This window comes from Globicephala melas, chromosome 3, assembly GCF_963455315.2.
Source record: "Globicephala melas chromosome 3, mGloMel1.2, whole genome shotgun sequence".
In the NCBI taxonomy this organism is placed as follows: Eukaryota; Metazoa; Chordata; class Mammalia; order Artiodactyla; family Delphinidae; genus Globicephala; species Globicephala melas.
In genome coordinates this window covers 9,984,728-10,001,036 of record NC_083316.1, presented here as the reverse complement: position 1 = coordinate 10,001,036, position 16,309 = coordinate 9,984,728, and the positions used below count along the sequence as shown (strand labels likewise).

At 40.7% G+C, this 16,309-nt stretch overlaps 1 protein-coding gene across 5 annotated transcripts in view; it reads left to right on the top strand.

Annotated features, from left to right (window-relative positions):
• Positions 1-2,486: 2,486 nt before the first annotated feature.
• CTNND2 (catenin delta 2) overlaps positions 2,487-16,309 on the top strand; it is a 930,830-nt gene continuing 917,007 nt past the window's right edge. The window contains exon 1 of one of the 5 annotated variants that reach the window (XM_060295662.1): positions 2,487-2,875. Coding sequence is in view for 2 of the 5 variants with exons in the window: in XM_060295656.1 (XP_060151639.1) it covers positions 2,839-2,875 (37 nt within the window). In the remaining 3 variants the exon portion in view is untranslated. Of the gene's footprint in view, positions 2,876-3,073; positions 3,094-3,329; positions 3,534-16,309 lie in introns of those variants that run through there. The other 4 variants (XM_060295656.1, XM_060295659.1, XM_060295658.1 and 1 more) reach the window with 4 other exon arrangements.

Genomic DNA, 16,309 nt, shown 5'->3' with positions numbered 1-16,309 from the left:
GAGTTAAAAGATGCAAAGAGGAGTACAGGTTAATTTTTTTTTTTCTAAAAATCTGACGAAAGCTACGGTGAAAACAAAGAACATCCTTTAAAATATAATGTGGCCTAATGGATACAGCACTGCTAATTAGTCTTGTACCAAATACTCCACAGTAACTGAACTGCCTTTCTGAGAACTAAAATAAAAAATACAGTTCAGCATCTGCTGAAAAATGGCCCAGCAGTGTCCTCCCTCAGAGGAGTCAGAAGTATATATATTTTAAATAAATTTATTTATATTTTTGGGTCTTTGTTGCTGTGCACGGCTTTCTCTAGTTGTGGCGAGCGGGGGCTGCTCTTCGTTGTGGTGCACAGGCTTCTCATTGCGGTGGCTTCTCCTGTTGCGGAGCACGGGCTCTAGGTGCACGGGCTTCAGTAGTTGTGGCACATGGGCTCAGTAGTTGTGGCTTGTGGGCTCAGCAGTGGTGGTGCACAGGCTTAAGTTGCTCTGCGGCACGTGGGATCTTTCCCGGACCAGGGATCGAACCCGTGTCCCCGACCTTTGCAGGCAGATTCTTAACCACTGCGCCACCAGGGAAGCCCCAAGTCAGAAGTACTTTAACACAGAGCAAGCTTTAAACTTGGAGCCAGGTTGGAGAACTACTTTTGGAGGTGAGACCAAGCCTATATATGCCTATCCAGCCTTGAGGTAGGAGGATTAAAAACGTACATTTGCACTGTTGTCAAAAGTCCTTGCTTAATCTTGCCCCTTGCATATATTTCTACCCATCTAGCCTGTTTAAACACTTCCTTCTCCTTTGCTCTTACTTCAAATTTTAACTTCCTCCAAAGTATGCTAGAGAATAGCCTGGGATAAATATTCAGGTCATTTAACTTTGTTGGATAATCTCTTCTGACACAAAAGAGAAATACTTTGTTTCTGAGAATCACAAGCCCCTGGAATCCCTCTGATGACAACTTCCTGTATGCTGCCATGCTTATCTGTGTCTCGGAAACCAGCTCTGGGGAGGGGAGGAGTGAAGATCACAACCTCAGACAGTCTGGGATCCACAGGGTCAGGGATGGTGCACGGTGGCATCGTTAGGAAGGGTGTTTGCCCTGTTCCCCGGGGAACGCTGCGCTCTGCCTACCCAAGTCTTGTAATTGCAACAGGGGTGAGCCCCGTCATTACTTCCAAAACCGAGGGACACGGGTGAAGGCCCAGAGGACTTCCTTGGCACAAGGGTCTTGTTTTCTAACAAGACTTTCACTGTTCACTGCGGTGATGCTCCTTGCTGTATTTCACAGCAAAGAGAGGCAGGCAAAGAGAAGTCCCCATGGAGTCAACGAGCTGTCAAACCAGGAGGTGACATAGAAAACCAATCTGAAAGTGACAAGAACAATACAGGGGGTATAGGAAGACTTTGGGGGAAGAAACGGGTGAGGGTTTTCATCTTAGCCTGGGAGAGGGGGTAGGGGGGGAGGAAGACCAGGTGGCAGAGGTGCGGAAGTTGGAAGAAAGAAGAGGCGGCGCTGGAGGAGGAGGTGAAGTTAGCATTACGATCCATTCAAGATCCAGACTAGACAAAGGTCTTTCTCCCAGGAAGTTACATACTTCCAGGTTCAAAACCAGAGGGATTTCGTTTAAGGAGAAAGTCTCTCCACCCGCGAAAAGCATGTTTAATCGAAGCACTGGAAGTGACAGAAGACTGGACAGACGCTGTGGGGAAGACCGGAGATGGATGTCTTGCCTTCTTCGCTCTAGAACCACAGGATTTGAGAGCCTCCATCTCCACCCAGCAGCGGTCACATTCAGCCTCCAGCCTGCCCCAGCGCACACACATGCTGTCTTAGAACCCCCTCCATCCCTGCCCTTTGTTTGCACGCTGACTTCTGCCAGACCACCATAAACTGTCAGCATCTTGCACGTAAATGAAGGCACTGGTCCTATGAGCACCGTTCTAACCCCGGGTTCCAGGCCTTCCTCGGGTCCTTCCCAGCTTTCGCCTGGTTCGCGAGCATCCACCCATCTGAGGGCCGGAGTCTGCGTTCGCAAGGATGCTCAGCCCTCTCCCAACCCGCGGCCTCCTCCCCTCTCTCCTGCTGCTGCCGCTGCTGCAGCGAAAACCAGGAGAAGTGGAATGCGCACGGCGAAGCGCGGCGCTCTCGCGGTGGCACTGGGCATGCTCGGCACCCAGGGCAGGTTCGGGCGGCGGGGCGGACGCTGCTTCACTAGCCGGGCGCCCGAGCCGGCCGCCGAGGTATAGGTGGAGGCTGAGGCTGCCGCGCGCCGCGGGAGGAGCTTCGCCCGCGGCGGCGGCGGCGGCACAGGTGGCGCGGGCCGCGCGCGGGGCGCAGCACGGGAGCGCTCGGCGCCGGGCGCCGCGGCGGCCCCAGGCTCGCGCCCGCGGCGGCAGCCGGCCGAGCGGAGCTGAGGGCGAGGCGGTGGCGGCTCTCCCAGCCCGGCCGGCCGGCGGCGGCGGCAGCGGCGGCGGCGGCGGCGGCGCCCAGAGCCCGGAGGAGCCCCAAGGAGCCGGGAGAAGCCCGGAGGAGCCGGCGGGAGTCCGCAGGAGCCCCGAGCCCGCGGAGCCCGCGGAGCCCGCGGAGCCGGGCAGGGGGCGCTGCGCTCGCTGCGCTCGGAGGGGCCGCCGGGCCGGGCGCCGCGCACTGGCGTTGGGAGCCGCCTCTCCCCCGCGGCGCTCGCCCCTGCTCCCGGCCGGCATCCCTTGTTCCGCGGCCGCGCTCAGACAACAAAAGCGGAAGATGCTGCAGTTGGGCAAGGTCAGGACCTTGCCCTGAAGCCGGGCGGCGGCGCGCACGCCTTTCCCCGGACTGAGAAGCTGTCGCTGGTGGCGGGTGCATGTTCGCGAGGAGGCAGTCGGGCGCCGCGCCGTTCGGTGAGTTGCCTTCCGCCGGGCTGCTGGGGCCAGGCGCATCCTTCTCGGCGTCGTCGTCGTCGTTCTCCTCCTCCTCGCCGCCAGTGGGGGTTGGTCCTCAGCTGCTCCCGGCCGGCGGTGACGGCGGCGGCTGCTGCGCGGTCCTGTCAGCCGGGGGAGGACCGCGATCGCGCCGGGTCCCCTCTCGGAAGACGGCTCTGCCTGGAACGTGGCGCGGGGTTAGTGCCTTTCTCGGAGCGGTGACCAAGTGGCTCCTCTGCGTGTTCCCGCTCCCCGCCACCCATCTCCCCCGGAGGAGGCGTATATAGGGCAACACCAACAATACTGCTCCCTGCCACCCTCCCGAATATACCCGTTGCATCCATGACGTCCCTAATATACGGGAGAAGACGGGTGGGGGTGGGGAGGACTTCCCTCCAGTCTTTCGCCCTTATGTTCAATGTCATTACGATGTTTGGCTAGAACAAAATGGAAATACTTGGTCGTATGTGTCCATGGCTGTTTCTTCAGTCTCCCGCTGCTTGCCAGACCCCGAGCCCCTTTGGTCTATATTTAGCTGTTTCAGAAGAAGCATTTGCAGCTCGATTCACAGGTTTTGGGGGCTTCTGCGTCCTGACAATAGAGAGCGAGGCTCCGGCAAGCGCCGTCTGAAACCCAGGTTCGGAACGCTGTGCATGTGGGTGGGAGGTGGCTAGGCGATATTTGGGTGATCGGTAATTAATGGCCGAAAGCAAAGCTGCTTTTCTTTTTCGCCGACCTTCCTCTCGTTCTGGCGTGTACTGTGTTTCTGTCGATTGCTGCTCAGCTGGTTCCAACCACTGCGTCCCGAATTAAGTCGCTAGAGAGGTGGTGCAGCCTCCCTGGTCTGTGTGGTAGGAAAACAGTCTGAGAGGTTTTGGGATGTGTGTGTGTCTGTGTGTGTGGTTCCCACCACGAACAGTTACTTATAAAAATGCCTAAAGTTGTGTTTTCCTGCGAATGTTGGGGTAGTGAAGGGTGTGGAAAAAAAGATGGGCAGGTTGTGGTTCCAAGATGTTTATTTTCCCCTTGCGTGCTTCTCTTGAACTGATCTGATTTGCTTTGGCTCTGAAAGGTGTTTTTAAGCATGCATGCCTAATGCTACCAAGCAAATACGTTAGTTTCGAAAAGGGATATGTTACAACCATAGTGTCAGGTCTGATATGTATATATTTTCACTTTTAGGAAGTAGGTGACCGATATTTAAGATGCTTGGAATTTTCTGCAACGACTTCTATGAAAATAGGGAGGTGCTGAAACTACTTAAGAGTTATCTCATTGTGCATCTTTCCATCTGCAGCTTTAAATTACCATGGCTACTGATGGTACTTTAGTTCACCTCTTTGCTGTTAGTAGTTCACCTGCAGGATTAAAAGGCTTTAGAGCTGTACCACTTAAAAAAATCTCATGGAAGAGTGTTTGATATGACTCATACAGAATTACAGGGCTGAACCTGTGCCTCATTTGGGGCGCTTGCTCTATGAGAAGTATGACAGATAGGGGTGGGCATCCTCAACTGTGGACTCAATGCTTTAAAGCTCTGTGAAATCTCTTTGCCACATGCAGAATCCATTTTTAATGTTTTGGGGAAAACGTTCGATGGCATCCTCACTGATTGGTGGGTTACACGATCTCAGGGCTTGAATGAAGATGATTGCATCTGGAGTTAGATGTTGAAATTTGGGAAGCCTGTAATTATACAGCTAACAAGGCTCAGCGTCGCAGAAGGACTAGCAAGGTCTATATGGCTCGAGTTAATCGAAGACTGTGATTAGTTTTACCAATGTTGCTTTAGTTTCACCTTATTCATATTCAGAGAACTTTCCAAGAGCACTCTGAACACACTCTTGTGCTTGTTGCATTGTTTTAACATCCGATTTCTTGCAGAAAGAAGCAATAGGTGACATACACATTCATTTCTCTTTTCAATTTTCCTTTTGAATCTAGTGTTTCAGTTTTAAACATGATTCTTAGAGGACCAGTAGAGATTACTCTGTGCCTATGTGTGCACACGGAGAGCAGCTGATGGGCGTGGGAAAAACTACATGGATCGGATGTGTGAGTTTTATGTTATATTGCGGGTTGAAAATGATAGTAGTTGATTGAACGGCAGTTGTAGTGAGTACAGGAGGTCGTTGCCCTAGTAAAATTGTCATAGTCTTGTGGAAAGGAGTTATTTAATTTGGTGTATGTTTGTGTCGTTGTAGAACCTAATCATTAGAGATGTCACTAATGTTTTCGTTGTTCACAATAATACTCATGCACTGTCAAATTACAGTAATTCCAGCAAATTCACATCTTTCACAATTAGAATACAAGCCACTTCTTTCTTCCACTGAAATAGTTCATCAGAGAGAAAAATGGAATTCAGATGATATTAGTTGAAAATGTGATCTATAATTTTGTTAAATAACTTCTAAGGATAATATCACATTCATAGTGACCTTTAAAATTAAAATGAAGTTATAATATTATCAAATATGACATTACTTTTGACATGTAAGTGAATACGCAGTACTTTTCCTGACAGTGTTTTGGAACTTGACAGTTTCTATTGTGCTTTTTCAAAGTTCTGTTTTATATGGTATGCATTTATGTAGAATTGTTGAAGAGTTCTCCAGAGTAATTTCATCAGGTTGTCTTTATGTAAGAAAATACTAAAGTTAACATTTAAAATAATTTATTGTAATTTGTCCATAAAGTGAGGGATAGTTTGTATGGACCAGTATTTCTGGTTGTAACAAGTCAGTTGAACTAAAATAGGAACTGTTGCCATTTTGAACTGCCAAAAGTGTTCTTTTTTTTCTTTCTTTCTTTCTTTCTCTGATGATTATCCCCAGAAGATATGAATGCCCATTAATGGTTATTTCTCTGTGTGAACTTTAATTTATTTAGTGGGGAATTGGTTATGCTAGGATTACTATTCCTAAAAGTTTTTATTTTTTATAAAGATTTTTATCTTTAAAAGATGCCACATAGTTGAGAGTACCTAAACTTGAACACACATAATTCAGAGGGTGAACAGCAATCAAGAGAATACCAACAGGTGTTTTTAAATCCAGTACTTCCATTGATGGCGTAGTTCAGTGGGTCTTTGCTGGGCTGAAATACACCTTCAAGCCAAATTCTTCAGTTGGCTTCCATGATGGTTTTCATGACTCATATTCCAAAGGTGTTCTCAGGACTATGGTACTTTGATGGCTTTGTGATAAGTGTCACATGGATAGGGATGAAAAGTTAATTTGAGCGAGAATAGTTCATGATACTTGTTGCTGGCTTTATTTTATCTGATAATATGCCAAAGCAACAGGTTTTTATATTAATGTAAAATATTAAACATGTCATAGACAAATAATTTCTATCACATTCTGTGCCAGTCTAGCCTACTGATTAATAAACTGCCTGGTTGGCTTTAATGAATCCAGTTATATTCACAAACACTACCTCCAGCCCAGGAATCTCACAGAAACATTTTACCATACTGTGCTTTTAGTCCATGAAAAATGTTAAGACTCATTACAGAAATGTGTAGTTATGACACCTCCACTTGTTTATCTTCTGATCACGTAGCAGCTGAGTGTAATTTGAAGTTCTGTATCATGGTTAATTGCTTTGTAGGAAATGTCTTAGCTATATTAGGCTATGGAAGTTACACTCTGTATCAATTAGTTTTTGACATACTGCAAATAATGACTAAGTGAAACAATGCTTCCTAGAAGCTTTCCATCTTAGGCAAATATTCACCTGTGTCCCTTGGTGAGATTCTTGAAAAGTTATCTGTGAAATGAATTACATGTATTGAAACTTATTATTCCATTAATTGTTATTTCAGGTCAGAAATATATTTCTAGAGAAAAAGTTGGGCTTTGCCCTATAACATATATATGTCATATTTTTACTATTTAACATATTTATGTATAATATTAGAATATAGATATCATAGTGTAATGCTATTTTGGATTCTGCTTCGAGTAAGTGGAGAGGTGAGAGAGCACCGGCTTCGGATGGATCCCAGCTCTGTCTGTACTAAGCTGTGTGTCCTTGGCCATTTATGTGATCCTCAGTTTTTAGCTCGGTTTTTTCAGATGTAAAATGGGTACGATAAATAAATGTATACATTCAATAAATAAATAAACAAACAAAATGAACGAGTCATGGCGATGAAACGTACAGCATGGGGAATATAGTCAATAATAATGTATAATAGATTTGTATGTCTTATTTTAAAAAATGAGTACAATAACACAGGATCTCAAAGTGTTTTAGGGTAAAGTAAGTGCATAAGTAGCTTGTAATTATAAATATTTGTACAAGTACAAGAGGTGGATATCTACATATTAGGATGAGTACTTATGCTTCACGTATGTATTATTAAATACATTGTAAAAGCCATGACCCTCTCTAACAAAGGCTTTTAAATAGATATATTCTCTCCCTACTACTATTGATATTATTAGTGTGTTATGTAGATTTACATATAAAATATGTTTTCTGCTCTTCAACATGCCAGTCCTTTACATATGAAAATATATAATAGTTAAGCTAAAAGAGAAGCAAATTATATCTCCTGGCACCATTATTTAAAAAGACTCTAATCTAACAGTCAGAAATTGCAAAATTTTGATATTTTCTATTAACGTTATACTATTCACCTGATTACAGTCAAATTTTCTACAAAGATGAACAGTGTACAAAAAATATTATAGACGGTTTAATTAACATCCCTCTTCACGAGGTCAAATGTCAAACATCCGCTCTGTTTAGAACCACAGAGCATGAATCCCGTCATAAAATCATTGTGACAAAGAAACTTAAACAGCTAAATTTATTGCATAAGGAGAAGACACACCCCACCCATAATTACAATCAAGTTTTTTTGGAAAAAAAAAAGTGTGAGTCCATTGCTACCTTTTTGAAAATAAATGGTCATTTCCACTTGTCCTTTCACTCTTAGTTGCTTCAGTGAAATGCTGAACCCCTCTGGGTTTGATTGTGCCCAGCTCCTGTGAGGTAGAACTGAGATCTTCAGCATAATTTTTATGATAATAATGCTTGTATGCATCTTAGACTTTGTTACAGAATGTGACCCGTATAACAGGAGGCTAATTTATCTTCAGTCAGAAAAACATTTTGACAATAAATGTGGGTATTTATATTCAAATTTATGTATTGCTGTGGGAACTGCCAGTTATAAGTTACCAGAGTGAAATCCATGTTACCATAAAAGACCGTTCTGCTTTTTAGATCAAAGTATCTGGGTGAGCCAATTATGTTTGGTTAAATAACTATGTGTCAGAGTTTCTGTAAGTTTTGAATGATACGGAGTGTGTTACTAGATGGGATGTTTAGTTTATAACATTAGATGATAGGGAACAGTTAATTCTATCATTGAAATTAGTTATTACATTTATCCTGAATAGCTGAGGACTGGAGATTTTTCATGAATAACATTTTTTGCTTAATAGATGTCATTATTACAACTTTCATTAGACATTTGGTTTAATATATATGTATTAAGAAAAATGCATTTTGTACACATGTTTTGAATAATGTATGATTTGGTTTAGAAGCATCTTCATAATCTTATAATGCTTATTGTAATCTTTTCCTCCTTAAATATGCAACAACATAAACCACAGAAAGGTATGCATTTACCTCAAATTATAAAATGTGCAGAAATGTGGACTGGTGGTATCTCTAAGGAACCCAGTAAATATCAACCCTCCCTGATTCTGAAAAAAGTTGGGATGTGGGAAGAAAAAAAGGAGAAAGGGGTGGCCACCATGGGGGAAATACCATTTTGCTTAGTATAGCTTGATGTGATGCCAAATGACATCCAGGACCCTGGCCTTCCTCCCTCCCCCCTTCCCACGGGGACAGAGCTGGCTCTGAGCTCTAGAGCCCAAGCCTTGCTCTCTGCAGGCAGGGAGATCTCCAGAGGAAGAAGGAAGAAGCTAGCCAAGCTGCTTCCTTTATTCTTGAGAGGCAGAGAAAACCAAGGGCTGGGGAGAGGCCAGAAGTGTTATATTAATTAAGTTCCTTTCGCCTGGAAGGAAATATCACCAGTAGGGAAAAAGTGTTCCTTTTATTGATATGGTTTATAAAGAATTCTGGTTGTAGAATTCTGGATATAGTAGCTTTAATGGTATTTTGCTTGATGGTTGAACTCTTTAAATATTTTATGGTATTTTGACACTATAACAGGAATTACCAGGGGAGTGTGCAATGCCCTGGCTGATTTATAGAGTATGGTCCATGAAATTCAGCTGATTTATGTATTGCCAACTTAAAAATAACTCATTTCTTCCCTTACTCCCCATGCTAGACTTTGACTGCCAGTAATTGGATGGCCTTGTAAGTGGTACAAATTGGACATAAAAAGGACAGTGTCAAAATCTGACTTCCCAAACTGTATATAAATGGTGACCCATGCTAGCTATTATTCACAGCACTTTCTACCTCAGTGTAGATAATTAGAGTTTGGCTGTTGTTTCATGTTTTAACTTTGAATAGGAGCAATAATGGGCACCATTAAGAAAGAAGAAAAAAAACAGGATTTCCATAGACATGATGTCTGATTTGACTTCAAGCATGACTACTCAACCTAAAAAAACCCAAAAAACGAAAAGCTCATTTCTTAAAATAAATTTTCTTCTTCTCTCTCAAATATTTTATTTGGACTTTCAAACATTAGAGTAACATAGCGGTCATTACCTTCAGTAACACAGAATAATTTAATTTCCAGGAAGAGCAACTTCTTTGGCAGCAAAGCAAGTCTTCCGAATATAAAAGAGCCCAAATTCAGCCTCTTGTTTCTAACACATTCCTCGTTGGTGCTGAGCATGGTATTTTTAGGCTCACTGGATGAGGAGGGAAGGAGTTCTCCAGAAAGACAGACAGGTGACGTGGGCATCGTGTAGATAGTCTGAGAGACAGGAGGAATCATGTCACATTTACACAGGGCATGGAAGGTAGTGCAGAAAGACTGGGACTTGTAGTGTGTGGATCAAACTGTTTGGCCTGAGTTGGGTTGGAAAAGAATATAATGTTGAATGCATAGTAGATGTATAGACATGCAATGGCACCTCTATCCAACAGAATATTATGTAGCTACGAGTTATCTTTTCAAAGAATAGTTGAGTATATGGGCAGTATTCATGGTACTGAAGGTGAAGAAGAAAATCCAGACAAAAACCTGTATTGAATAGGATACCCATCCTACACACCCACTCACGTAGACACACAAACACAAGAACATAGTATTTATGGCAGTTTCAAGTGTTTTGTTCTTTATATATTATCTCTCCACCAAGTATATCATAACTTGATATATAATACATCACCACACAGGAAAAAAATCATGCCTTTAAATTTTTGAAAAGAATATTATATATTTGCTTTGGGATGAATTTCATTAATCAGCTGAATGTCTGACTGAAAATAAACAGAGCTCATTTTTCGTGGAGTGCATATTACACATATTCTAATCAGTGCCACACCTAGGTTTTTTCTGCTTTTAAATTTGAGAGATGTATTGTGTAGTTTTAGCAAATTGTTGTCTTCTTGAGAACTCCGCAGCATGTTAGTGAAATATTTTTCTCTTTTTCAACTAATGCTTTATTATTGTTTTCCGTTTTTAAAAGTAATGCACGCTTATTAACAATTTGGAAAATAGAGAATTGATTCAAAGAAGCTAAAGTTCATGTATGAGTATATTTTTAGTAGAAATGCTATCCCATATCCCATACACATATTTAAATTTAGAAGACTTCTCATATTCTGTTTTGTTACCCTTTTAACATGTAAAATGGCATTTGTCATATAATTAATATTCATCCATACCTTTATATAACATCAGTTACTTAAATAACTTGCTGTTTTTGGAGATTGATGGCATTTTCATTTTGGGGTCGTGTACATGATGTTATAATTAAAGCTAAATAGTTTTCATCTGGTTATTTTCTCTAGGTTACTTCCCTAGAACTGGATGTTTTCAGGACTATTGATATATGTTGTCACATTGTCCTCCAGAAAGATTCCATAAATTATATTTCTTCAGGCAAGGCAAGAGTGTGCCAATTTCCCCATAATTTTGATAACACTGGGTATTATAATTAAAAAATAAAACCAAAACAACAATTTTCAATTAAATAGGGGAAATATCGTGTTTTCCTGTGGTTTAGTTTCCTTCTCATTGAATATGGCTGAGGTTAAATATTGTATAAGTTTATGACGCACTCCTAATTCTTTGGAGAATTATCTTTCTGTATCTTCTGCATACTGCTTAATTGGTCTATTTGCCTTGTCCTTGATTTGTGTTCTTGTTGATAGTAATTACATTACCCTTTGCCATGTTTTATCCGTTTATCCCTCATTTTATGAATTCTTATTTTATTTCATTTATTTTTGATGTTGGGGTAGGAGTTTATTAATTAATTAATTAATTTTTGCTGTGGTGGGTCTTCGTTTCTGTGCGAGGGCTTTCGCTAGTTGTGGCAAGCGGGGACCACTCTTCATCGCGTTGCGCGGGCCTATCACTATCGCGGCCTCTCTAGTTGCGGAGCACACGCTCCAGACGCGCAGGCTCAGTAGTTGTGGCTCACGGGCCCAGTTGCTCCGCGGTATGTGGGATCTTCCCAGACCAGGGCTCGAACCCGTGTCTCCTGCATTAGCAGGCAGATTCTCAACCACTGCACCACCAGGGAAGCCCTGAATTCTTATTTTTAAAGCATAATTCTAAAGCTTGTAGTTCAGTATATCCCCATTTCTTAGAAAGAATTCTTCTTTAAGGAAACTTTCTACTGCTCTCTGCTTCTGTGTGCCCCAGTAGTAAAGATGCCAGTGGAACACATGGAGGGAATAGCTTAATAGTTGTATCTCAACATGACGGAGTTCATAGCTCAACTTTTCCATTTTTTAGTGAGTAGATAAGTTACCACTAAGCGTCATAGTTGATGGAGGGGAAATAAAAATTCCTGTGTCTTCAGGTTTTTGTGTGGGCAAACTAAGAGAGTATGGACTTAAAATACATAGCGAGAAACTAGTACATTAGTGAACCTCACTTACTTTAGTAATTTAGTAATCATATATACAGGTACATATATATCTACATATATCATATATACAATGTACAAGTCATGGAGGACCATGCTTCTCCCGACCCCCACCCCATATTGCTAATCAGTCCCTTTTTATCACTGATTCTAAAATCGTAGGACATAGTTGGCCCACAGTAAACACTCTGCTAATCATGGTGAGACATATGTACACTTTAAAAATTTTATTTATTTATTTATTTATTTATTTATTTATTTATTTTACAGCAAGTTCCTATTAGTTATCTGTTTAATACATGTCAATCCCAGTCTCCCAATTCATCACTGCCCCCCCCGCACCACTCTCCCTCCCCCTTGGTGTCCATACGTTAGTTCTCTACATCTGTGTCTCTGTTTCTGTCTTGCAAACCAGTTCATCTGTACCATTTTTCTAGTTCCACATATATGCGTTAATATACAATATTTGTTTTTCTCTTTCTGACTTACTTCACTCTGTATGATAGTCTCTAGATCCATCCATGTCTCTACAAATGACCCAATTTTGTTCCTTTTTATGGCTGAGTAATATTCCATTGTATATATGTACCACATCTTCTTTATCCATTCATCTGTCGATGGGCATTTAGGTTGCTTCCATGACCTGGCTATTGTAAATAGTGCTGCAGTGAACATTGGGGTGCATGTGTCTTTTTGAATTATGGTTTTCTCCGGATATATGCCCAGTAGTGGGATCGCTGGGTCATATGGTAGTTCTATTTTTAGTTTTTTAAGGAACCTCCATACTGTTCTCCATAGTGGCTGTATCAATTTACATTCCCACCAACAGTGCAAGAGGGTTTCCTTTCTCTACACCCTCTCCAGCATTTGTTGTTTGTAGATTTTCTGATGATGCCCATTCTAACTGGTGTGAGGTGATACCTCATTGTAGTTTTGATTTGCATTTCTCTAATAATTAGTGATGTTGAGCAGCTTTTCATGTGCTTCTTGGCCATCTGTATGTCTTCTTTTGAGAAATGTCTATTTAGGTCTTCTGACCATTTTTGGATTGGGTTGTTTGTTATTTTTATATTGAGCTGCATGAGCTGTTTATATATTTTGGAGATTAATCCTTTGCCCGTTGGTTCATTGGCAAATAGTTTCTCCCATTCTGAGGGTTTTCTTTTAATCTAGTTTATAGTTTTCCTTTGCTGTGCAAAAGCTCTTACATTTCATTAGGTCCCATTTGTTTATTTTTGTTTTTATTTCCATTACTCTAGGAGGTGGGTCAAAAAAGATCTTGCTGTGATTTATGTCAAAGAGTGTTCTTCCTATGTTTTCCTCTAAGAGTTTTGTACTGTCTAGTCTTACATTTAGGTCTTTAATCCATTTTGAGTTCACTTTTGTGTACGGTGTTATGAAGTATTCTAATTTCATTCTTTTACATATAGCTGCCCAGTTTTCCCAGCACCAATTATTGAACAAACTGTCTTTTCTCCATTGTATGTCCTTGCCTCCTTTGTCATAGATTAGTTGACCGTAGGTGCGTGGGTTTATCTCTGGGCTTTGTGTCCTGTTCCGTTGATCTATATTTCCATTTTTGTGCCAGTACCATATTGTCTTGATTACTGTAGCTTTGTAGTATGGTTTGAAGTCAGGGAGTCTGATTCCTCCAGCTCTGTTTTTTTCCCTCAAGTTTGCTTTGGCTTATTTGGGGTCTTTTGTGTCTCCATACAAATTTTAAGATTTTTTTGTTCTAGTTCTGTAAAAAATGCCATTAGTAATTTGATAGGGATTGCACTGAATCTTTAGATTGCTTTTGGTAGTATAGTCATTTTCACAATACTGATTCTTCCAATCCAGGAACATGGTATATCTCTCCATCTGTTTGTGTCATCCTTGATTTCTTTCATCAGTGTCTTACAATTTTCTGCATACAGGTCTTTTACCTCCTTAGTTAGGTTTATTCCTAGGTATTTTATTCTTTTTGTTGCAATGGTGAATGGGATTGTTTCCTTTATTTCTCTTTCTGATCCTTCATTGATAGTGTATAGGAATGCAAGAGATTTCTGTGTATTAATTTTGTATCCTGAAACTTTACCAAACTCATTGATTAGCTCTAATAGTTTTCTGGTGGTATCTTTAGGATTCTCTATATATAGTATCATGTCACCTGCAAACAGTGAGAGTTTTACTTCTTCTTTTCTAATTTGTATTCCTTTATTTCTTTTTCTTCTCTGATTGCTGTGGCTAGGACTTCTACAACTATTATGAATAATAGTGGCGAGAGTGGACATCCTTGTCTTGCTCCTGGTCTTATGGGAAATGCTTTCATTTTTTCACCATTGAGAATGATGTTTCCTGTGGGTTTGTCATATATGGCCTTTATTATGTTGAGGTAGGATCCCTCTATGCCCACTTTCTGGAGAGTTTTTTTCGTAAATGCGTGTTGAATTTTGTCAAAAGCTTTTTCTGCATCTATTGAGATGATCATATGGTTTTTATCCTTCAGTTTGTTAATATGGCATATCACATTGATTGATTTGCATATATTGAAGAATCCTTGCATCCCTGGGATAAATCCCACTTTATCATAGTGTATGAGCCTTTTAATATGTTGTTGGATTCCGTTTGCTAGTATTTTGTTGAGGATTTTTGCATCTATATTCATCAGTGATATTGGTCTGTAATTTTCTTTTTTTGTAGTATCTTTGTCTGTTTTTAGTATCAGGGTGATGGTGGCATTGTAGAATGAGTTTGGGAGTGTTCCTTCCCCTGCAACTTTTTGGAAGAGTTTGAGAAGAATGGGTGTTGCTCTTCTCTAAATGTTTGATAGAATTCACCTGTGAAGCCATCTGGTCCAGGGCTTTTGTTCGTTGGAAGATTTTTAATCATGGTTTCACTTCCATTACTTGTGTTTGGTCTGTTCATATTTTCTATTTCTTCCTGGTTCAGTCTTGGAAGATTATACCTTTCTAAGAATTTGTCTATTTCTTCCAGCTTTTCCATTTTATTGGCATAGAGTTGCTTGTAGTAGTCTCTTATGATGCTTTGTATTTTTGTGGTGTCTGTTGTTACTTCCCCGTCTTCATTTTTAATTTTATTGATTTGAGTCCTCTCCCTGTTTTTCTTGATGAGTCTGGATAAAAGTTTATCAATTTTGTTTATCTTCTTAAAGAATCAGCTCTTAGTTTTATTGATCTGTGGTGTTGTTTTCTTTGTTTCTATTTCATTTATTTCTGCTCTGATCTTTATGATTTCTTTCCTTCTGCTAACTTTGGTTTTTTGGTGTTGTTGTTCTTCTTTCTCTAATTGCTTTACGTGTAAGGTTAGGTTGTTTATTTGAGGTGTTTCTTTTTTCTTGAGGTAGGATTGTATTGCTGTAAACTTCCCTCTTAGAACTGCTTTTGCTGTATCCCATAGGTTTTGGGTCATCGCATTTTCATTGTTATATGTTTCTACATATTTTTTGATTTCCTCTTTGATTTCTTCAGTCATTTCTTGGTTATTTAGTAGTGTATTGTTTATCCTCCACGTGTTTGTGTTTTTTATAGTTTTTTTCCTGTAATTGATATCTAGTCTCATAGTGTTGCATATCGAAAAGATACTTGATATGATTTCAATTTCCTTAAATTTACCAAGGCTTGATTTGTGACCCAAAATATGATCTAGCCTATAGAATGTTCCATGAGCACTTGAGAAGAAAGTGTGTTCTGTTGTTTTTGGATGGAATGTCCTATAAATATCAATTAAGTCCATCTTGTTTAATGTATCATTTAAAGTTTGTGTTTCCTTATTTATTTTCAATTTGGTTGATCTGTCCATTGGTGAAAGTGTGCTGTTACAGTCCCCTACTAGTGTTGCATTATTGTCGATTTCCCCTTTTATGACTGTTAGTATTTGCCTTATGTATTGAGGTGCTCCTATGTTGGGTGCATAAATATTTACAATTGTTATATCTTCTTCTTGGATTGATCCCTTGATCATTATGTAGTGTCCTTCTTTGTCTCTAGTAATAGTCTTTTTTTTAACGTCTACTTTGTCTAGTATGAGAATTGCTTCTCCAGCTTTCTTTTGATTTTCATTTGCTTGGAATATCTTTTTCCGTCCCCTCACTTTCAGTCTGTATGTGTCCCTAGGTCTGAAGTGTGTCTCTTATAGACAGCATATATATGGGTCTTGTTTTTGTAGCCATTCAGCCAGTCTTTGTCTTCTGGTGGGATCATTTAATCCATTTACATTTAAGGTAATTATCAATATGTATGTTCCTGTTACCATTTTCTTAATTGTTGTGGGGTTTTTTTTGTATGTTCTTTTCTTCTCTTGTGTTTCCCATTTAGATAAATTCCTTTAGCATTTGTTGTAGAGCTGGTTTGGTGGTGCT